This window comes from Chelon labrosus (assembly GCF_963514085.1).
Source record: "Chelon labrosus genome assembly, chromosome: 13".
In the NCBI taxonomy this organism is placed as follows: Eukaryota; Metazoa; Chordata; class Actinopteri; order Mugiliformes; family Mugilidae; genus Chelon; species Chelon labrosus.
Window position 1 is genome coordinate 24,741,153 of NC_140346.1, and position 24,330 is coordinate 24,765,482.

A 24,330-nucleotide genomic window follows, 5' to 3' on the forward strand; every position below is an offset into this window, starting at 1 on the left:
AAGGTTTAACTTAGACTTGCTGGCACAGCCAAGCAGCAATGTAGTCGGTCCCCAGATTCAAACCTCCCACCCCCCCGCCCCCCCCAACAGCAAAGCCAACATGTTCAAACTGGGCCTCACGTCACCTTTACTCCAAATCAGTATTGTTCTTTACGCTTCAAATACATCATTTTTGGTTTCTCAGGCTTGTTAGGAAAAAAAACACAAACAACAACAACAACAAAAAGATAAAAAAGATCAATAGTATCAATAGTAAAGCTACTCAAACTAAATGCAATAGTCCCAAACACAGTTACGTAGTGCTGCTTCATGCTGTATTGCAGGAAAGAGAGGCTCCAGAGGCTCCAGGTGATAACTGATAGTTGCAGTCCTTGCAGAAGAGTACATGCACCCGCGCAGTTCAGCTATGAGGGGGAGACCAGGGGAAGAGCGACCCCCTGCTCTGGGTAAATATGCCCTAGATTCACTGACAGACCTGTGAAAGATTTGGGGACCCTTGCATAATTGTCTGTTCATGGGCCAGCCTTGAAGACACAGACAAAATAAAGAGATAACACACCAGTGAAAAGAACAGAACAATACTGCCTGAAAAGAGGTTGGCCTTACACGCTGAGACAGACACAGAAGTCCAGAGAGGCTCACTGAAATGTCTGGTAAAAGCATCTATGAATCCTTCACAGATTAGAGCAGGCAGGAGTTCAGAGTGTAAGGAGAGGAGTGAGGAGCGCCTCGCTCAGCTCTTCTATAACCATGTGAGGAAGCTCTCCTTGTCGATCTTGGTACCTGCCAGCACTGACTCCATGTCGTTGAGAATATCAGAGCTCAGGGCCTCCTGCAGGCTGGGCATCAGCTCTTCGCCCTCCACCGCCATGCTCTCACTCTCCAGGGTGCCCAGGTCCACGTCTGTTCCCGGGATGGTGTCCAGGTAGTCGGGGAAACGGCTGGGCTGTGTTGTCATGGAGGGTGGCAGTGGATCCCCTGGTGAATTTCAAGAAAATGTATTTTAGGGCACAGTCAGCTTGGTGGATAATAGAAAAGATAAGAACAGAACCACTTTCATATCTTTTAAATACAGAATAATATTCCAATTTAATTTGATTGTGATCATGTAAACAGCACGTGGGATATTCCAGTAAGTAGTCTTTGTATACGGAGGACTCTGAATAATGCGTCTTTATTAGACTTTCTTATTCCAGTTTACAACACACAGGCCTGTTGCTTGTTTCTAGTCGTCTGTGTGTTGTACACAAACCAACCAACCAGGCTGTGGAAGAAGAGGCACGTCCAAAAGAAAAGCCCCGTTTGTGCTCGGGAAGGAGAAACACACCTACTTTTAAATATTATGAAAGACTTGGATATCAACAGGTCTTTAGACGTACACAGATGTCACGACGTAGATCGTTTCCAGAAGGTGGTTAAAGGAATGAAAGTGGGAGGCGGTGTTTGCACGGTCAGACGCTGGTGCGGAACTTTTTGCAAGTAAACAGGAGTTTTAGTGGAATATTAACTTTAATTAGCTATGAAAATGGCTCACTGGGGGGATATTATTATGTATTTATCAGAATAAGGGCAAAATATACCAGAAATGTAATGATCTCACGTCTCTCAGAAACAGAAGCAGTAAATCCAAGCAAAGACACATCAAGCTATAGATTGACTGATGGTCACATTGACTCACCTGTGTCCATCTCATCCACACTGTTGAGGAAGTCATCTGGAGTGCGAGGGACGCTGTAGCTGCTCATACTCAAGCCGCTGTCTGTGCTCTCATCCCTGGAGTGGTAGGTCCCGCTGGAAGTACAAGAACGAAGAGTTATAAACTCAGCACGGCCGCCAATAAAACATCACATTTCGAATGCGAATAAAAAGCCTTTTTGTGCACGCTTATTGACCTTTGCTTAACTCTACAGAAAACGGAGCTATGTGAATTTAATTAAACAACGTCACAAAGCAAACACGCTCTGGTTATTAAAAGCACACGGGCTGAAACGTAAAAGTGTGGCCATAATTCCCTCGGGGGGCCTTCTGCACGCACGCACATTTAAACAGTTCGATTTATGTGAATGGCTAATCTGCAGCGACACCACTGTAACAGAACATCACCAGCTCTGCCTTCTGTTGCAGAATACTGGAAAAAGAGCAACAATGAAAGGGGAGACAGAAACAAAGGGGAGAGAGAGAAGACATTTGACAAGCCTATACTAATTAGCAGAAAAATATGTAGGCAGAGTATGGCAGAAGCAGGATGAATGAGGCCATTGTGAGAGCAGGGGAGTGGAGGCAACAGGGGGAGGAGGGGAGATTAGGTTGGCCTGTCTACTGACTGGACCACATGTTCTCATGGCCTGCTTGCTATTCAGCTCTTTCCTCACTTTGTCTGCTCACAGGAGAACTAGAGCTTGAACTGCTAGGAATTATTTCCCAGAATGCCATGAAGCGACATTCGCAGAAACAGAAACTTCCTTCGCCTTCCTGTAACTGCAGCCGTTTTAGCATCTATTATCAATCCACCAGACTTTTATGTCTTTACTGCTCAAGATATGGCCGTTATCTTCGCTTTAAATAATGTAGAGTTTTATGTTTTATCCTCAACTTGAGGCGCCATGAAAGTTGTGATTGCTTTTATTGCAGCAGTTGTACACCAGAGGTCATCATTGTGCAGTGAACTCAGGCCCAGATCTGCTGCTCTGAATGAGTCATTACCATGTGAAGAGGGTTAAGCTCAGAGACTGGCCTTCTGTTTTTACTACTTGTGCGACTCGGAGAGTTCTCACCAGAGCTCAAACTCAAACAGCCGAGCACACAGATTCTCGCAGACAGGATACATTAAGTCTGACGAGCTGAACCCGAACGGGAGCTCTTGCCAAGTCAGCTGACGTCAATCAGATTTCCTCCATTTGCTCTTCAGAGCTCACTCTGCTCACTTCTGTGTCAAACTAACCTGTTGAGGAATGGGTCGGAGCTGTTGGCGGTCATGGTCCGGGCATCTTGGGCCATAGGGGAGGACACAGGATTTGTGCCGCCATCTTGATCCATACTGGTGGGCAGCTGGTTCCTTAGAGCGAGTTCCTGTGGATGATAAGAGCAAAAACCCATGAGAACAGCATCAACCCCGCCCGTAACCTCAGAAGCTAATTATACACAGCTACAGCTTCATGAAAACATTTCAGAACCGTCCTACACCCCTCGCTGCTCTGCTGTGTCTGCATAAAATGTAAAATTAAGAAACACAGACGGACTGCCAACATGTTGCTCTCCATTGCTCCCTTAAGGGAGTGTCATATTACATGAGGGGCCGGCCACAGTTGGAGACAATTGTTTTCTACACATGCTGCATCAGATAAGACGGAGGATATGAAGTCATGTTGTTCTTTATCACTTCCTTTCCTCTAAGTCCTTGAATGGGAAGGTGAAGTGACTTAACCGGTGGCACTATTCTGAGATTTTATAAAGTTTTACTGTGAAACGGACAAAAAAATGGATGACGTTCTAGTACGTATATAAAAAAATTACTTAATTCCCCACCCCTTGAGGCTGTTGTGTTGTCACTTACTAGCTTAGTCGCACTTTAGCACAGGTCAGACTAAACCGAAAGTTAGAGATTTAAATCACAGCTGTGAGCCAAACTCGACCTGACAAACAAGTATAATAGTTGACGAGCTGCAGGAGTAATATTACTCTAAACATTCAAGCCATAAAGCATGTTTGTTTCTTTCCAACCTACTATGATATCAGTCTGTCAGACGTGCAGTATTTGTTTACAGTAGGGAGCCGAGAGTGTGTCCTGTGTTTGTGACATTAATTGACCAAAGTTATATTAGTAACTTTTTGTTATGCATCACGTGGTAAAGGTTTGGCAGTTTTAGAAATCAATAAAGTGACCTGAGCTGTTTAAAATCTGTCCTCATATTGAACTCTGCGAACTTAAACCAGGTCTGTGGCAGGTTTAAGTTAAACTTATCTCCAGGGTTCAGACTAAAGCACAGGTGCAGTAAAGCCACAGCTCCTGAGGACACAGCAGTGCGGTTTAAGTGATCCACGCAGCCATTCTTCATCACACTTCTGCCATGTGGAATACATTTGAGTGTTTTGCCCCAAAGTTGAACTCCCTACATAACCATATACTCTGCACAGTTACACAATTTCCCCCCATAATCTCACACTACAATATTTGCAAATACACCGTAGCCTCCATAAACCGCACAAAGGAAAGGTTTGTAAGGGGGTTTACTGGAATCTATGGCGATAGCCTGGTGGAGGCCCTCTTTAAATGTCTACAGCCTGGTCTGCAGTTCCTTTCCCACTTTTTATCTTCTGGTAATTGTGGATGTCTGAGGTTTTGGTTTAACTGAGCTGATCATGTGTTTTCTTTATAAATGCAATTGTTGAAATTCCTCTTTACATGTACACAACACACCAGGGAAAAACTACAAAAAGAGCAGAAAATATATGGACCTAAACAACCCTGCTACTCTAAAGTCTTTACATGGTCATGGCAAATGCTTTTCAGCAAACTGTCTGAGAGCTATTTAAGGCTTTTGCAAATCAAGGACAAACAAAATCTTTCTGTTTTCTTCCACGTGATGTTCAGTGATCAGGTTTTATTGCGCCAAGTAAGGACGGTGCAAATCATTTCCTCTTTACAGCCTGGCTGCATGTACACACTTGGGTCACTTCCTACACTGAACTTTAAACAACCCGTGTGAATAGTATGGTAAACAAAGTCACCGGCACTCTCATTCATAATCACAAAGTTCAATTTATTGTGTTCTGACACAGCCTTGAGTAAACCACTGGACTTGCTGCACTTCTACTGTGTGGGCGACATACAACGGTGATGTGTCAGTCAGGAAGTCAGTCTCCACAGATGACTCACGAGACTCCATTGCAGGGCAGTGTAACATTAAAGACGGATCAAAGTGGCTTACAGTTTCACCACTATAGCCACAAATGATGACCCATATTTAAAGGTCTATTCAAGAAACATAATGTTTTAAAATATAAACATTGTGTTGCAGCAGTGATTCAGCCCATTTGAGGTCCAGTGTCTTCCTACAATACTAATGGGAACAAACTCTGAAAGTGTTTAATCTCCCACCAGACCGCAGTACATTCCCATAGAGCCTAGATTGTTTCTGAAATGCTTTAACTCTGATTGCTGACCTGTGGTCTCTGCCGTAGCAGCTCCTGTTGCTTCAGTCCAAGCCTTTCCTTGCCCAGTCTTTCAATCTGTTGCAGTCTCAACGGGTTGTTGCCTCCCATGACTCCGGTGTGGGTGCTGGAAGGCAGATGCCCTCCTTGTTTCACTGGAGCACTCTGGGTGATCCTCTGCTGGTTCAGGGCTGCAAGAGAGACGTGAGATCAAATCTGTTGTCAGTATACGATAAAGTGTACAGATACCAGTGTTCATCTGTATATAAAAAGGTTTTGCATCTTTATTTTTGTACTGTGGAGAATTTTCTAAACCTGACAGCAGGAAAAAAAAAACTGTGCCACAGTGAAAGTGACACAGTTATTGTTTGGGCTTTAGGCAGTGAAGATACATGAAGCTTTGGGCTTTGAATAAAAAAAACATTATTCATGCATGATCTCTATCGGACTAGAAAATACACTAGCACCTCTGCCCTGCAACTACACCTTCTAAATGCTTGGCTGCATTTAAACACTGCATAACAAGACTAGCAACTTCAGTGTCTTTCTACAAGGTGAACTGGTAAAGAGAGGATCCAGTGCAGCAGGTTGTGTGGGAGGGAAGGCCCAGCACAAGTTTCCTCCTAGAGTCTCAAACTATTCCTGTAAGACCTGATCCCCGCTCCCACTCACTGACTAAGACAGGCTTTGTTAGTTTTGTACATTGCATCATGGCATGCCTTATCCTTTCATTGTGCTTTTTGTTTCCTTCTAAACAAATCGCAGATTATCCTCCAAGACTGACTCCCTCCTTACCCTGGCCTGATGGGTGCACTTCAGCCGGTTTAATGAATGCAATATGAGCGCGTTGTGCACAGTCTCACAAATTAATTTAATATAGACCTACATCGCGCTGTTTCAAGTTTTGTTCACGTAACTAATTGCATTGTGCACCAGCAAGCAATCTACATGTTTACAATATCAGAACAAAAGTGTTTGTTTTGCAAACACAGCTGTCCCTCCAGTGAAATCTTTTGTTATTCTTTGCTGTAGGGGTGGGTCCAATAAACATAAGTATAAATTAATGCTGCAATCTATGCATGCAAAGTAGGTCACACATTTTATCAGCATAGTAGAGAATGGGAGCGTGAGGGGTGTAACAGTAATGGAACCAATGAAGAGTGCTGTTTGCTTATGTGCTCGAAGCACCAACCAAAACAAAGCCTGGATGGAGGGACAATTTTCATGCGGGGCTGCCTCTCTGTGCTGCCCTGCCCGCCCCGGCACCTTTCTCATCACCATTCAATCACTGTCTGTTTACACTATTGCAGGAGCTGAATGAACCCTGGCTGAGGGCTCTCCCTGGGAAGCTCTGGAGGCCCCACCCTGCCTTGCCACCCCCCCTCTCTCTCTATCCACAGTGCCTCCCCCAACAACCCCACCCCAGCGCATGCACACAAACACAGCCACAGAGCCGCCTCCACTCTCCCACACACATCAACTGGATCCATGGGAGAGTGTGTTACTTCTCTCCCACTTCTTATCTTTGGCAGATACTGAGGCCTTTTGTGGTCGGATCGCTCCGCCATCAGGGCACCGTTACTTGCTCTCATGATGGAGTTGCTCTGCATGGGCCGTGTCGGCAGCTGTACTTCTGCTAAGGCCTGAACTTTGAAGAAGAGTTGCATTTAAGTGACAGGAGGCACATGGGAAGATTTGCTGAATCACAAGGCCATAAACATGTCTCTTTTTTTTTTTTTACTATCATTTCTATGACAATGACAACAGCATTTTAGTCACAACAGATCAGTATCAGAAAAAGATAATCTGACGCGACAAGAGACCACAATCAGACTGCAAAACCAATTTGGGAAAACTATCCTACAAACTTATCCCCTAAAACATCCAACTTCTGTTATATTTTACATAACAGGACAATAAACCCAGTTGTCTTAGGGGCCTGTTGTGGGCACTAAAGTTGGAATTAAGTGGAATTTTCCTACAGGGAGTTTCTGCTGAATCACCAAGTCAAGGACTCCTTTCCTTCACAGACCAAACAATAACCAATGTTACTATGAAACTATGCTCAAACAATGAAGATATCAAAGTAGGGAATTACAACTCTGAGTGAGATGGGTGCAAAGGACAGGTTCACTTCAGGGACAGAGTAATAGTTAAATAAATAAATAAAACAGAGGCACTGAAGGCTAAGAAGACAGAATATGTGGGGACATTTGTGTGGTTTAAGTCAGCAGCACATACAGGTGGCGATTGCTGGTGAACCAGGCAGATAAGAGACAAGTTAATGCCGTCTGCCTTTTGTCTTCTTCACGCACTCCTGCAAGACAACGAGCCAGCAACACGGGCCCTTATCAGGCCATCACACTGGCAGGCATATTACACCACAAGATCACCTGGGGCAGGTAACGCTGAGGGTGTGCCAGCTGTGGGAAGTTCTCTATGTGACCAGGGCACAGCACCTTTGAAGGCTTGGTAAATATTTGTCTGCTGTCGATTTAACAAGTTTAAAAAAAGGCCCCTTGGGAAGGTGTTGTGTTTCTAGCGTCAAGATAAGCAAAGAGGAGAAACAGTCTGGATGTGATAAACACTAGTTTTATCATCTTGTGCCGCAGTAAGGTCTGAGAAAAGCCAGTCTGTGTTGACATGGCTCTGAATGGCAGGGGAAGAATAAAGCCAGTCAGGCAATATCAACAGTGCAGCTGAATTATATTAATACACCGCAGGACTTATAGATTAAGCTGCAACGAAAATATATTGATGTATTTCTTATTCAAATCCAAATACAATTCTTTGATAAAAATTAAATAGGGAGGAAGTTTCTTTAATAGGATGCAGTCTTGGTCAAATTAAGGTTTGTTGATCATCTAAACCACATTGTTTGTGAAATAACCAGGCCTACATTAGCCAAGTATAATTTATCAATGCTTTTTGCACCACAAACAAAAATTCAGTTTACCTCCATTGTTTCGTAAATCGTTAAAATCTTAATAAATAACCGACAGTTTAAAGTTTTTCCTGCTTCCTCGTCATAATATTAACTATTTCACAGCAGTCACATCATTACTAAGGTGCCAGCTTGTCTGAAAACGTCACATGATACGTGTTAACAGCTTAACATTAAGGCATCAAAACAAAACATTCAACCCTGGGGTTTTGTGCATTTATGCGTCATCATTGTGTGTTTTGTTTTTTTTCCTTCCTCACTGCCCTTCCACAGTAGTATGTACGGAAAACAACATATCCACATTAGCCAGGCCCCTTTTGAACTTTGTCACAGAGCACTCATGGCTTGTTCGCTGCTCACCACCTCTTTGGATCTTAAAGAGGATGCATGCTTATCCCATCGGCATTTTCCCTCTGTTCCTCCGTTTTTCTTTCTTCCCCTTTCGCCTTGCCTCTCCCCACCCCCCTCTCCCCCCCCAACTCCCCTCTCACATTGGAGTTCTTTGACTGAAAAGGTCTGGAACAGATTAAGAGTTGGACTACAGAATAAAGAGGCCTGGCAGAGTTTCAAGTCTGGAGCTACGGCAGAATGGGGCTGTGCCTGGGCCTCACACAGGGGAAAGCCAGCCGGCAACAACCCTCAGTTAAAGGCACTCTGCTGCTTTTCTTCTCAAAGCTCAAATTAGCCTCCATTATCAAAGCAGCTGGCTTATGATTGGAGACCTACATCGCAGCAGTTTAGAACTTTCTGAAGCAAAGAAGCTCATTTGTATTTAAAAATTTCAAAAATATGATTAAAATGCAACTACAAAGAATAAAATTAAGTCTTCCTTCCAGCAACAGGCCACACTTGAAAGATTAAGTAAGCGCAACACTATATTTATGTAATGTAAAAATCAAAAAGCTACAAACAACTACAAAACAACGTAAGAGGTATAAAGTTATGAATGTGAAGAAATGTTAAGTACAGAAAAGATTTGATCTCAGTTGAACCAAATTATGCTTATGGCACATAATGAGTTAACAGTCTGTCTCTTTCTGCCTCTCACTCGCTTTCGGGGGCCCAGCAGCCTTGTGTGTTCAAGACTTATAAATCTTCAAAGAGCTTTGCCGATCAGAGCCTCCATCTCATCCCAGCTGCCCCACTCCCCTTACAACTCTGTTTTGAACTTTCCCGTCTGCCTTCAGAGCGGGACACACAATTGCTTACAGAAAAACTGCCCGGCTTGATAAAAACGAACGCTAAAATTAAACAGGATAACAGGCTGCATGCTGATTTACACATGTTGCCTTTGTGAACCGGGGTGAGCTTCCCTGGGGAACACTGCTGTAATGAAAGGATGGCACCTGAAGCATAAATGAGTCAGAGTGACATAAGCAGGGGTCTTCATCTTCTTGGCACACAGGAGGATTAGCTCATTCCCATGGACACAGAAGGCTCAACACATGTACATGGCTCTGTCACTAATTCACTGACATCGGCCACCGCACTCTGAAAGCTAACTGTCAAACTTTAGCTTGGCCTGGGGGATTAATGGCCAACTCAGCTGTTGTGCCAACACTAAAATGGCTGACAAAAGGTTAGGTGTGAATTTAAAGGGTGGGGGTTTGGAGAAATCTGGTTTCAACCAGCAATACTATATGACTTAGTCAGTGCGAAACAATGCAGTGAAATGAAAAGAACTATGAATCACAGAAAGTTGAAATCCCTGTAATAAATTTGCCTCACTTTCTACTGGAAAGTGTGGTGGTGATGTGCTGTCTTTAATAAACTCTGACGCCGGGTGAGTTACTGCTAAAAGCCCAAAATAAAACATGACCATTTTTTACATATTTTTGTGATTATATTTTTGGGGCAATAAAAATAAACAGATGATTTAAATTAATAAATAGGACTTGTTTTACTTTTATCCAAAACCAAACTAGGAAAAAAATCCCAGTGGACAGCAGACGTACCATAGCGTGGCTCAAGTCGTGGGTCCAACCAGGACGTGGTCTTGTTCTTGTGGTTTATGTAGTAAATTTCTCCCTCTGACGTAATTGCTTGTTCCCAGCCGTCAGGAAGTGGACCTTAGGGATGTCAGGCAGAAATAACGTTAAAGAGATGAGGGCGGCTCACTTATTACTTTAGATTTTTCTTCATCAACATCATTTTGCGACATGTGATGAAGTGAAGTCCCACCCCTTCACGTGGCCCCCCGACAGGATTTATTTTGATTATATATACGGTTTTGAATGGCAAGAGAATGAACTGGGCCATTAATAAAACATATGATGTTTGGCAATTAAAATTGTGTGAATATGATAAACGGTGTACGCTTATTTTATATCTACCTTATTGGTACTCAAATCTCTTTACAGTGTTTCTCATTCACCCATTCGGACAGACAGTTTCTAATCACTGACTACTGCACATAGTAAAATAAGGCCCCGTGGTGTCCACAAAAGGGGGCGGCACTTCACCTATTTATAGCAAAGTTAAATAACCATAATTACAGCCTATTGTAGTTATAGACATGGAAATATCAGATAAGTAAATGCTCACGTGCACTTGCTCGGATAAAAATACAAGCTGACTTCGCTACACAGGCAAAACCTTTCCAAGACAAATATCTGCTCATCATTTTTCACCTGTGAATAAATAATTGTTATCTGTCACTGAAAATACACAAGCCAGTCTGTCAACATTTGAAACTACTTCTTCTTCTTTTTTTTTTTTTTTTTCAGATTGACTTGCTAGATAGAACAGTGATACTTGGAGATACTTCATCTGTAAACTCCGCAATCGGTGAGTCACAGAGCTCCCAAACATGTCAGACAGGACCTGTAGCGTTCTGCCTCCTCAGTCTTACCTCACCTAGGGCAAATTCCAACTCCGTGGACAGAAGCGAGGTACTCCGAGTAGACGTGTAAGAACTAGACTATACTTGACTCCTACTGAATGTGAAACCAAGTAAAGGCTCAGACATAACCGGCCAATAATTCAGAGTTTAACGCGAAAAACTCTGAAATACATGTCACGCTCTGCTTCTCACAGTGAAATTAAATTTAACAAAGGAAACTTATACACACCACTGGCTGGGTTCATAATATTCTGCTGCTGGACTGGAACCGAGCTGGGAGGGGGGGCCTGGTTCATCTGGAGCAGGGCCTTACGTGGATCCTGCCAAGTGGTGGTCTGATCAATGTGACTGTAAGGAGACGAGAAAGCCAAAAAAATAAGTAAGAACAATAAGAACAATGTTTTTCTACAAGTAATCAGTAGTAAGTTCAAACTAGGGGCCGTATCAATCCGAAACAGAAGGTCACATGCAGGAACTGATGACTCAGAGCAGTTTCAACAGGCTCCTTGATGAAAACACTGGATCTAACCCCGGCTTTCTGTAAATGATGACTGTTACAGGAAGCCAAGCTGAACTCTGATGAGTCTGAATACACAATTTGAAATAGATTTACACAAGGCATTCACTCTTAGTTAAAATCTGGCTGAAATCTATTTTCCCCTATAACTAACTTAAGACATTTTGCTAGAACTGAGAAGTGCACCTTAAATCATCAAAATTAAAGTTATAAATAAGACAAAACAGTAGATGACAGTGGAAAATAAATCAAGCTGAAAATGTCTTGAAAATGTCTAAGAGGCTGTAATTGGTTTCAAAACAACTATTGTAACGTCAAACAATGTTGCTCCATCTATTTTCTGGCTCATCTTTGCTGGGACAGGAGCGGGGAGCTGGGGGAGGGGGCATTGTGTTGCGTTCTGTGAAGGCATTGATAATTAGTGCTTTGTTGGTACTTGTTGCTTGATTAAGATGGAAAGCTAATACAGGAAGCCCTCCTCTCCCGAGCAGGACCCTCTCTATTGAGGGAGGGTCAGTCCCAGGGCTCAACGCAGGGGGTCCTTTTTCCTGGAAGCGGCTCGGACACTGCAGAGTGTCAGGGGCTTTAACAATCTGGCGCCACATTTACAAAGCTTTCACCTGCTTGACAAAGGCACAGACTGAGCTACGACCTAAAACCCCACTATTCACTTGTTCTTTTTTTTGTTTTTTGAACCATCCCATTTAAGAGACCCCCCTCATCCCAGCAAATAGGCACCAAACCCCAGCAGCTTGTTTATGCAACGCCACAACTCTTGCATTTATATTGTAGCAGTGACTGAATCATTTCACGACAAAAATAAAGAGTTTGTTTGTAATGCAATTAAATAATACCCACAGCAATCTATTACAGCTTATGTTCTGGATGTGTTCTTCCACCCACTGCGTTTCTTTACAACTTGCTGTTAATTTGATCCCAAAGCACCATTAGCACACATTTTGGAACAGCTGGGTGAAGTGAGAGATTCAGAGAGTTTCTCTTGGCCTCTGCGGTAATCCCAGCCTGCCTGTCTGCTCTCTATCCCAGGCCAGAGAGCGAGAGGTCCTGACTCAGCACTCCTCCCCCTGACACAATGCAACCCATTTTGAAGCCCCCTCTTGTTTATGCTTTATTGATCAAAGGAGCTGCCAAATCCCCTACCAAACCCTCCCCCAGCCCTCACACACACACACACACACACACACACAAACACCACAAACCGAGCAAAATAGCTGGAACTGCTCAGACTGGAGGGGGCTCTTGAGAAAGAGAGGTCACAGGGAGCAGGGGGAGACAACTACAGAAAAGAAAAAAAAGGAGTGAAAGGGTTAAAAAAAAAAAAAACATCTATGGAAGCAACTCTTCTGAATTCCATTGGCTATGAGTTGCTGTGGTTCTGTTACAGTCTGGGTGCCCATCCCACTCCTTTCGCTGCCTCCCTCCCACTCTGGAAACTATGACATTTATTACAGCAAGAAGGGAAGAACAAGGGGAGGAGACTCGGAGACGAGCACTGGGATAAGGGAAGGGAGAGTTTATTGTAAATGAGAGGCCTGCACATCCTGGCACACCGATACCAAACAGAAACACTATTACAAGTAAAAAACAAAATAAAAATAAACAAAAAAAAATCCACATGGATTGAAATATATAACCTCACGGCCTCAAAGATATCTGAATTTCCGAGTCGTGCGCAGATGAAAGTACAAATATTGAATTTTCTATCAAACACTAGCTTGAGATACTAACTTTTGTTGCTCAAATCAATCTAAGCAGATGTAAACAAAGCCGCAGTTCAAAATAGGGGCAGTGATAATCACGAAACCCTGTGATGAAATCCACACGCAATGAGAGCTTCCAACTCAGCACTGCACTGTATTCAATGAGCCCACATGTGGGAACTGAGAGATCTGGTAAATGAGTTACTAAGATCCAGTAATTCATCACCAGGTTTTAAAACTAAAAGGTAATCTATTCACTCAACCTGCCCCGAACCCGATATGGTCAGCTATACAGCACTTCCTGTAGGCGATATATAAAACAAAACAATGTCATGGCAACTGTTGGGACGGCTGGAGGCCACCAGTTGCTGTTAGGAATTGCTGATGATCTGCACCCTCCACGGTCACAACTGCTCGGTGTTGTCTTTACATGTCTCTGACACCACGACAAGCTCAGCAAGGCGGCCACCGCACCCTCCCCCAAAATGCATCCCCGGGGCAGGGCACTGGACACCGAGACAAACAGTTGTGGGTCTGGCCTCATCCACAAATAATGAAGACACATTTGTCTTGTTCAGACATTGTTTTCAAATGCACATTGTTTTTACATTGCCAACAGTTGTTACAACTGAGAAGCCAAAACTTTAAGAGGACGTTTAAATTAAATCTGTTCTTTGAGTCTTCACAAAGAGCTGTGGCTGTGAGGTTCCATATGGAAAACATGGAAAGACGACTATACTCCAGAAGTTATTACTTTATTTGTGCCAGTATGACTTTTTGCCAACTAGCTTCTGCTGCTAATCTTCATAAAGTAACAAAACAACAAATCTTTACAGCCACTTTTCAAAGCAAAAGAGGTGACACAGCAACCTTATTCTACTTCTGTCAAGTATCTTTCACCATTTTTCAAAGAACTCACTTGAGTGCTTCATTCCTATTTCAAGCTAGAGTTTTTAAATCAAGAACATTAGTTGAATTTTTTAATATGCAATCCTATTGTTGACGACATGTCAAAGTGGTGGATACGGCCATCTGTTGTGAATCACCAAAAACAAACCATAGGGGAAACTATCTGCAAATTATCAGGTACAAGAGCCAAGAAGAGCACTGTGGTTCAAATGTGTCCCTTTATCAACTCTGCTGACTGTAGTGTGCAGCGTTTTTAGCAAATCTTTGCTTAAGCTGTCACCATGCTTGACTGCCACTTAGCAGAGCGCAGAGTAGGACTTCAACCACCCCAGCAGTTAACCTCTGTTTGACTGATGGCCCAGTTATCAAAGTGGCATTTATTGTGCCAATGTTATTTATAACGTGTCTTGGTGAGGAGGAGGGACAGAGACCTTTCGCATAAAGGTTACACTTGACTTCGCTTAAATGATTTGGCTTTTAGATTTTCCGTTCAGCAACAATCACGAGTTAACCCTCTTCAACTTGTGTCATTTTCTATACTGAGACCATTCAAGATTCTTTTATTTCCCGACCGAATCTAACATTTTCACTGGATTCAGCTTCAAGAAGTGACTTGACGAAAATGAAAAAGTCTGAATACTGCACTTGTTCTTTCAGACTTCATCTGATTACTGTAGTATGATAAACCAGCGTGACAAACTCATAGACTGCTTGTTTATACTCGTGAAAACTGTGGCATTCACATCTGGCTTTGGGGAGATTGCTCTACAAAAATGTATCACCTTAAATGTCTCCAAATATGCTCTGCTACCTGCAAAACGGCAGCTCAAAGCCTGATTTCAGGCCAGAAAGAGTGTTTATTCCACTGAAACAGCCTCTCGTTTGGAAGCCAGATGTCAAAAAGCTGCATTTCACTTGTGTAAAACATGGGAGTGGAGCAATGGGGAGGGAAGCACTCCCTCAGCTGAGTTGTCAAATGTTAAAAATGGGATCCTCAGGCCGCAGGGGCTCCACCCAGGGAGTGTGTGCTTGGAAGGTGGTTGAAGCCGATGACTAAAGAGTGCACTGAGGGAGGCCAGATGTAATCAGGCCTCTAAGATGAGAATGACCACCTCCACTCTGGTTGACTGGGGATGCCTGGGTGCCTCTCTATCAGCAGGACATCATCAAGAGAGATTATTGCGGCAACCTCTGTGACCCTATTGTGGATTTAAGTTTCCCTTTGAAGGACGGTTAGCTGCTGACTATGTTGTGCATAAGCACTCAATAAGTTAGTGGACTTCCAAGCTATATCACACTTATAATTAATGGGAAAATACATACATTTATATAGGTTAAATTAAATCAGGCTTTACCCAACAACATACATATGTTCCTTCAATTTGTTATTCAGTTTCTCTGTGCCATGAGTATTTTCGGAAACTAAACCCAACCTGAGAGGGTCCACTTCTCAGATACTACATCTCTGTGGAGATGCCCTCAGTGACAGTGGAGGCATTGATGTCTGAAACAGAGGTGTTACATCAAGACTTCGGTAAACACTAGCCTGACTTTCTCACAGTCCCGCTTGTGTACTGAGCTGACAGGCCACAGTGGAACAGGAAGGTTCTTGTCTGTGTGTGGTCAATAAACCAAAAGTTTGTCAAACACAAAGTTGCTCCAAATGAGGGCTTCACGCAGGCTTACGGCCAAGTCTTCCCAGCACCATTTGTGACTGACCAAGTGGTACAAACCAGCTTAGTATGAAATCCAATTTAGATATTGATCATTTTAAGCTTTAAGCAGATGGAAGCCACTTTGATAACAAGACAACAAAGAATACCGGAAACAATAAATGATTTAGCATTACATAAATTTACCTTTGGCTGTATATTTATACATGGGAGGGAAAAAAAATTCCTTACTTTTGCTACGCTATTGACAATCATGTGAAAATATACAATTCTTTCATGGAGTTTAAAGGGACAGATTTTAAAACAAGACTCTATAATTTAGTGTGTTTTCTTCTGAAACTGAAAACTCAACATAAAATCCTAAAAATCAGCACAGACTTGAAACGTATTGTCACAGATAATAAGAGCATAAGGTCCCAATAAACACTTTGACCTTTCCTGCTCAAATACAGGGTCTCTGAGTTGTATGCGGAGCAGCAGATGTTCAGGAAACCCCAGACAGTCTGGTCAGTGTCTGTTTAGTGTTCCTATTATTTGGGACTGTGCAGCATTACAGTGTTAAAAAAAAACAAAAAACAATAAAAAAAAAAACTTAAATAGAAAAACTATTAAAAGCTAGATAGAAAGTAATTTATCAAATCCTTTATTAAATTGGTCATTTATAGCTGCCCTTAAGTTAAACTAGTGGACTATTGTGTTTGTGGGAAAGTAGACACATCTAAACATTTCCAATTGAGAAAAGACAAAAGCGTCCATCAACACATGGCTCTACCTGCCCCTGGGGGCACACAATAGGTTCTCCCCCAAAGCTTCCCTCTGCTTAGGGCTGACTTCCCACGAACTAAAAGCTCTTTCAAAGCTGCATTTAATAAGCGCCCGGAAACAGTGATTACCCCTCCTAGTTCACCGGTGTGTCTAAATTAGAAACCTTCATTAGTTTATGACCCAGCCCTTGAGAGCAGCCCTGCCCCCGTCCCAGCACCAAGCAAGGTGACCCAACCTCCGCGGCCCTGCTGTCATAAATCAAAGGCCACAGCAAACTGCTGGAAGAAAGAGGAGGAAAGGTCAACAGACTTTGTTGACACTCTCCCAAGTCTTTGTTTTTATGTAACAGCCAAAACAAAAAAATAAGAGATCATTTTCAAGACGACTCATATTTGACCCATGTTTCTATTGTAACATCATTTACTATTAAAAATGTATGTTTTTGTTTATTTCTTCTTGATAAAAGACCAACAAGATATATTAACAATCAAACTTGCTGATCAATTATCTTTTGTAGAGGGAATAATCAAACTATCTACTAATTAAATGTTAAAACTAAATATGCTTTAGTCAACTGCTTCAGATTAAAATTGACACCAGCCTCCTAAACTGACAAGAGCTGAACATTTCAGGTGTGAAGAACGTGGTGAATCAAAGCCACTGCTCTCTCGCCGCCATCTTTATACTTCATGTCAGCCATTTGTCTATTTTGGGAAGACTCACATGAGTCTCAACAGGCCTGTGGTCTGAATAAAGATCACTGTTTCACTGCTGGGACAAAGGGAGGGCCAGCGTTTCTCTTGGCCCCTCTTCTAGTCATCTCCACATGGCTGCCATTTAACTCCATTGACACAAAAGAGGCACCATCACAGAGCCACAGCTCCATTCATAGCAAAACGGAGCCCGACTCTTAAAGGGAGGGTGACCATCGGCATCTGATGGGCTGCTGTGACTTGCAGAGGCCAAACTTTATGAACTTTCTCGTGTACCAATAAACAACAAGGAAGGAAGGAGAAATCATGTCTTTAAGAAAAAAAAAAAAAAAAAAAAAAAACTTTAACCGCAAGTTGATTTATCTCTAAGGACAACAGCGGTCACCAGCGTGAAATGTGAGCCCCCCACTCTCTGCTCTACTCTGCAGGCGGGTGGCTGATTCCCCACCCCCACTAGGCAATCCACCCACTCAGTCGTGCTCTGCTTCACTCCCTCTGCAACACTTCTGAGTCAGACAACCCCTGTTTATAAATAGGGGAGTGTCTTTTCCACCAGCTCTGCCGAGGCCGCCTTTATTCCAGATCAGATATCTGCACTTTGATGTGCAGAGTATGGAAGATGTCTTCTCGCGGTTTTCCTTAGTTGAACACAAACACTGTGTACCTCACTTACCGAAGCAGTATAACCTGTCTGCTCGACTCAGTTCCTTACTAAGCCTGAAGTTGAGCTAAAATAGAAAATGAAAGGCTGATTTGGAACCCACATGGGATATATATGCTGCTGTACTTTTCTTTTTTTCTTATTTAAAAAAAAGAAAAGTACAGCAGACTAGGCATTTATATTGAAAATTAAGATTAAACTGTCCTTTTTGTATGGAGATAGAAGATGTATTAACAATTAAAACAAACCTAAATTGTGAAAGTTCAGTCTTATCTTATTTATTGCACATTTATCAATATTTATGGCTTACTGTAAATGCTTTAGCAAAATGCTCTCAGTCTTGGCATATGTCTTCCTGAAGTATTTTCTGTATCAGAGTCTAGATTTTGTGTCTAACAAAATCAATCACTCAATGTAGTAAATAAAAAATCATCCAAAACTAAATTATGTAACTGTTACATAACCCCCCAAAAAATGGGCATTGTCATGGGTGACATATTCTTACAAATATGAACAAAACTGAATATTGCAACAAACGCTTTCAAAACAACTCTAATAATCCTGGGAGAGTCCGAGTATATAGTATTTTCATTCGTCTACCTCCCAGTCTGTGCTTTCTCCCTTCTTTCTTTCTTTTTACAATTTTAGAAGAGCCTGCTCAAAAAGGGGCCAGATGTTCTCCAGATGTGCAACCTTAAAACATCTGGTAATGAAAGCTCTTTTTTTTTTTTTTTCTTGATCCAAGTAAATTTGAGGCTATCATGTTTGTTCTGACTCCGTGTCAGGGAGTAACTTTTCCTAGAACTGACGTTTTTGCCTCTGAGAGGAGTAAGAATGACGACTTTCGGTGTCAGACCTCCTCTAAACACGAGCAGCTGAGCATCTCATAAACTTTGGAACATTTCACAACCAGCAGATTACATTACCATAAATTGTTGACATGGACGTCACTTTTTATGAATAATTCAACCCGACTTTCCGCAGAAGTATAGACAATAAATGAAGTGAAAGATAAAAAGGAAACTAAATGAAAACTGATAACCCAACAAGTTAAACGTTACTGGTACACTCTGACAAACCTAAAGGCCTTTGGTCTAGCTACAATTTTAAAAGTTTATTTTAATGTGGAGAAGATCTGCTGGTAAGCAGATGAGTTTTGCAGAACTGTCTGTCCTTTGCTGTCTGGGGCAGCTACAGTGGTCCATTGTTTCTTCTGAAACCTGAGACTAAGAAAAGGAGCACTACATACAGCAACAGTCCCTCAAAAGACATCTCTTGTTTGCAGATACCACCAAATTTAATAACCTACAATTTAACTATTGCCATTGTCTCTTTCTGAGCACACTGCCCGCCATTGTGCACTGTAGCAGATTTGAAAATAATTGTCAGCATAATGAGAGGAGCTGCAGCAAGAGAGGCTGATCTCAAGACCACTTCTCTGGTGACTTGGCCTTGTCTTAACTTTTACTATTATAGTTTATTTCTTTTCGAGAAATTTCAAGTTCATTTTCACCCTGTGTCGAAAATGTGCGTTAAATCTCTGTAAAACCTTGACAAGATACTTCAGTGTAACTTTAATGTAAATACTGCATGATAATGAAGAGATTTGTTATTTGCTTTGACCATTTAAATATAACCATTTTGGTTACGGGATGTATTGAATTGACTCATCTTGAATTGCTGCAATCTGAGATATGATACAAAAGAAAAGGAGTGATCTTAATAGCCTTGGTAAAATTACGCAACATACATTTACCATAACCTGGACTATAAATAGTCAACATTATAACACTATATTATTAAAGAGTTTTTTGTCACCTCTTCTCACAGTCACCCACTAAATTTCAAAAACGCATCCTCTTAAGCTCCTGTTTTTTCAAGGACCATACAATGCAAGACACTTGTTGCCAGCGCACAGTACTTACTTGAGGAAGTATCTCTGGCCAGAGGCAGTCTTGGCCATCTCCCACCCGGCGGGCAGGGGCACGTCATCGGGAATCTCGTAGGAAGACTGACGGAGATGTTGAGGCGAGGCACCTGCTGGGGGCATGCCAGACAGGGAGCCACCAGACACAGCTCCCAACTGCAGGGAGGCTGGGGACGAGTGTGCACGGACATGGTGGGGGGTGAGCACTCCGCCACTCCCAGCATCAGTGCTGGCCTGTGTTTGGTTTGGAAGAGAGTATGAATTCAGTACCACAATCCTCTCAATTTGAGTTAATATCCCTACTTAATAATCAATACAGCTGTCTTAAAAGAATTAGAATAGCCTACATTATACAGATATCATAACAAAAGCAGATTTTTAATTTGTAATTCAAAATATCACAGTCTATTACATTTCTTCTTCTTTTAAAGGGTGTTTTATATTTTTCATAAGTGTTTTACTTAAATTTTGTTATGTTATATGTTCTCATAATGACAATAAAAACTCTTGATTCTACCGAGGCCAGTTCACAAATGAAAGACAACAGAAAAACAGACGTCAAATTGCAGCCACTTCTCATACATTCAAATCCCTTGTATGATCCTAAGTTCTTTTCATGTGCGTGTGTAGGCAAGTTTGAGTGTTGTTCAGGTCCGGGGTGGGGGCGGGGGGGTCTGAGGCCTCTGAGGTACAGAAAGGAGAGCGCAGACTCGCTGCAACAACAGCGCATGCGCACTGATTACAAAACCTCTAGTCCCCACAGTTGTAGACAGAGATGGGGTGAGGAAAAGGGGGGGTCAGGGAGATAATATTGGATAAATTCATCCATCATGTGATTCACGACTTAAATGAGAATCATGTTGATCTAAAATGGATCTTAATTTGTTTATTTGAACTTAGTTGCTAAATGTCTCAAAATGCATTCATGAGTTACCAACCAAAACATCCACACACACACACACACACACATTTGTCATCCTGTGTTGTTTTAGTGCCACAATATTTAAAAGTAAGTTTTTCAGTGTAATAAGTACATTTGGCGGCTTAATATAAGCACAGTCACAAACGTGTTTATTTTTCAAAAAAAAATTGTTTAACATTAGGTAATTGGAAGTACTTGAAGGGCAAAATTAATAAATAAGGATTTTGTTTATATTTTTAGGATGTCATTACAAACAGTATGTGGTGGTATACTTTCTTAAAAAGTTGAAGGCTAAATACTTATACAAAGTAACTATTAACGGACTGCCTGTCACGTACTGCAGGCCGGGGCCCACAGGATGGGCCCTGATTTAATCGTGATTCCTACGAAGGGGCAGATGAGAAACAGGCCGGGCTTACTTGTCTGGAATGGGACTTTGGTTCTGGGGGATTGAAGAAGGAGTCTGGCAGCTTCCTCATCCTCATGGGCACCGAAGGTGGTGGCACATTGCTGCTTTTCGGGTTCATCACGGCGTTAAAAAGCGCCTCCAGGTCAGTCTGAGAGTCGCCCCGTACATGGACGATCTGGTGTCCGGCAGGAGGGTTGTGCTGGCTCGGATCCATTTTTCCCCAAAACTGTCTGCGAACTTTATGCGTCCAAAAAAAATAATAAAAGAAGTCGCGTTCAGAGACTCGACAAAAAAGAAACCTGAGCCAATCCCAAACTTTTTTTTCTTTTTTCACGCAGCAGGAAATCTGGAAATCTCGACGACACTCAGAAAAAGTTATCCAGAGTCATTCTAAAGTTTAGTAGCCGAGTACTTTATGTTCTTCTGGAGTGTGTTAGCTATCGAAATCTGCAATGAAACACAGAGTTTTCCTGTTGTTTCCTGCTGGCATACTTGTGAGTGTAACAAAGCGCATATCTACTCCACACTGGAATCTATGTTGTCGTCCGGCCCCAACTTTCAGCCTCAAAAAAAAAAAAAAAAAAAAAAGAAAAAGGAAAAAAAATGTCACAAAAGACGAGAAAACCACAACAAACTCTTTGCTGGAAGAGTCCAACTTTTGTGCGTTTCAGCCAAGTTGAAGCTGTCGTGAATTATCTTTCAAGATAGATATAGTTCGCAGAACAAATCTCCGCAGCTCACTTACTAGAAAAAAAAAGTTTTGCTTCAGTCGGATCTTAACTTTGGGCAGGACATCAAACTCTATGACTCATGGGCGGGGCTTCGCTTTAATTGGGACAGGAGCCTTTAAAGGTACAGTCAGTGAGTGCAGACTTATTCGGGAGCTTTATTTATGCCAATGTTTTCCATATTTACAGAAAAAAACAGGAATTTAATCACTGTTAAATTTGCACCAAATTTGATCAAAACATGTTATATATATATATATATTTTTTTTATGTTTAAAACCTCAAAATACCATTTTATTGAAGTTTGACAATCTCCACAGGCCATTTTAAGTTTGTTATTAATTTGATCTTCCTTAAACAAGCTGATCAGTCAGTTTTACACATTAATAAAATAATTCGGGCGATAGTTGCTGAATTAAAGTTTTCTTTTTGCCTTTATTTTGTTGACACCCACTGAAGGACCTATGTCATGACTCATATACCAATTGTGGAGGTGTCAAGTAAGTAGAGAAAATACAATAAACGTGCAGTTTGCTCTGTTATATTCTTATTTTTTTTTAAATGCACAATTAACTATCACAGTTTTGTGCCAATACTACACTAAAATTAGTTTCAAGAATTGCTTCAAGGTTTGTAAAGGATTTATTTATTTACTTAACTTTTCTGAACTTAGATGTGCTTTTGTTCCTGATAAGTATTTTAAGAAATTCACAGTGTTTACACTGTGGCCATCAGTGAGAAGGCAACCTACATTTTCCCAAGAACCTGAACAATCATTCAAACCCACATTTTCTCTCATCAGTAATATATAATGGTACTATTTTTTTTTTTGCCCCTTTTTTACAGTGCTCATGAAAAGTAGACCCATGCAGTTCCCACAATTGTTATGCTAATGAGGCCCCTCTTCCATTGAGAAATCATTTTGTCAAGATCCACCCTCTTTGGATACAGAGGCTCTGTTTCAGCTTTTCCCATACATGTACTGAATGAATGATTATGAAGTCCTATTTAATATCCACAGACACTGTAAAGCTCTGCACAGATTAAAGAGCTTCCCCCTGCTAGTCACATGCCCGTGTTTCTAAACGGATTCACATCTCAAGTTTAGTTATTGTTATTTAAGTTTATTTTTTTAATTGAACCTCGAAACGTCTAAGGATATGACGGCATGCATCAGGCTTTTAATAACATACCTAATGGCTTCAGTGCCGTGTCTCTATCATTGTTTCACCGTCAATTTCCTGTGAATTCAGACTTTTGTTATTTTGGATGTTTCTATTCAATGCACATTAAATAAATATCTTTGCAATTGCTCATAATTCTACTGCAATCCAAGACATCCGGGACAACTGAATGAAACATTCTGTGCGCACATGCTGCCAGTCAAGAAATGCCTATTGTCTCTGTGAAAGTGGTCATTTTCACATCATTGTAATGCACTCAGACACATTAAAGAGATGGACTGCAGTGTCCTGACAGCACACGAGGGGACCACCCACTTAGCAGGGTTTGGTCACTTTTGGTCAACAACTCTTCGTCCTTCTGAAGGGTCTCAGTGAGGTCAGTCAGATGATGCAGGAAACCAGCAGAAAATGTTTTCTTGGGCTCTATTTAGAAGAATCAATCTGAAGACCAGAAAGGCAAAGCAACCGTATCAGTCCACCCTGTGTGAAAGATGTGGTCTGGTGTTATGGGAAATAGTGACGCATGGCGTTGCTACAGACAGATAAGCAGATGAGAGTGCCCTCTACAGAGTTTAATGGGTACACACTCTGTGGCCCCAATAAACAGACACATGCAGTTTCTCTCTCTCTCTGTTTACCTTCCCATTATAATGGAAATAAGCTAATGTATGTCAGATTTTATTCTTTTCATCATATTCCAGTTTTATGCATAAACCCCATGTTTTCTTTCCTTATTTCCCCTCAGTTCGCTTAAATGTTGTTTGTACCATGACATTTTTAACACAACTTAAAAAAACAAAAACAAGCTGAGATATATTTATATCTTGCCATTAAATAATCCCAGGCCATACAATCATTCGGTGTTGAATGGACTGTGACAAAACAAGACAAAATAACTTGTGAGATTTAAGCTTCACTACAGCTTCACCAAAGCACAAGCTTGAACTTGCATCAGAAGGAAATCTCTCTCCTTATTTTCACTGCTCTTGCCCGTTCTTGTTGAGTTTCAGGGTGTTGTGCGGGTTAAGGCTTAAATGTCATTACTCACCACTGTGTTGTATAATGAACATTAATTGTAACAGGCCAAAGGGAACGGATTTCAGGGCCAAGCAGTTGCCTGTTTGTTCGGAGTAAAATTTTAGTCAGTTGTCGAGATATTTGAACATATGAACACTTGCTGTGCAAAATTTTACTGTTGTAACTATTGTTTTAATTGAATACACTCACACTTTTTGATGTTTTCCTTGTTAGTCAGGTGGTCAGG

General features: G+C 41.7%; 1 protein-coding gene across 1 annotated transcript; it reads right to left on the bottom strand.

Annotated features, from left to right (window-relative positions):
- Positions 1-88: 88 nt before the first annotated feature.
- Positions 89-22,102, bottom strand: yap1 (Yes1 associated transcriptional regulator). The gene is made up of 8 exons (XM_084558307.1): positions 21,165-22,102; positions 19,822-20,057; positions 11,167-11,285; positions 10,051-10,164; positions 5,164-5,342; positions 2,942-3,069; positions 1,679-1,791; positions 89-978 (listed from the first exon to the last, which is right to left on the bottom strand). Exons 1-8 carry the CDS (start codon positions 21,366-21,368, stop codon positions 743-745), a joined length of 1,329 nt encoding a protein of 442 aa, XP_084414433.1. The 5' UTR covers positions 21,369-22,102; the 3' UTR covers positions 89-742.
- Positions 22,103-24,330: the final 2,228 nt, after the last annotated feature.

Excerpts from the sequence above, each read along its gene's own strand:
- yap1 (XM_084558307.1), bottom strand. The coding sequence starts at position 21,368 with ATGGATCCGAGCCAGCACAACCCTCCTGCCGGACACCAGATCGTCCAT. Across the intron at positions 3,070-5,163 it reads TGCTACGGCAGAGACCACAG|GAACTCGCTCTAAGGAACCA; the intron begins GTCAGCAATCAG and ends TATCATCCACAG. Across the intron at positions 1,792-2,941 it reads TCCGACCCATTCCTCAACAG|CGGGACCTACCACTCCAGGG; the intron begins GTTAGTTTGACA and ends TTGTACTTCCAG.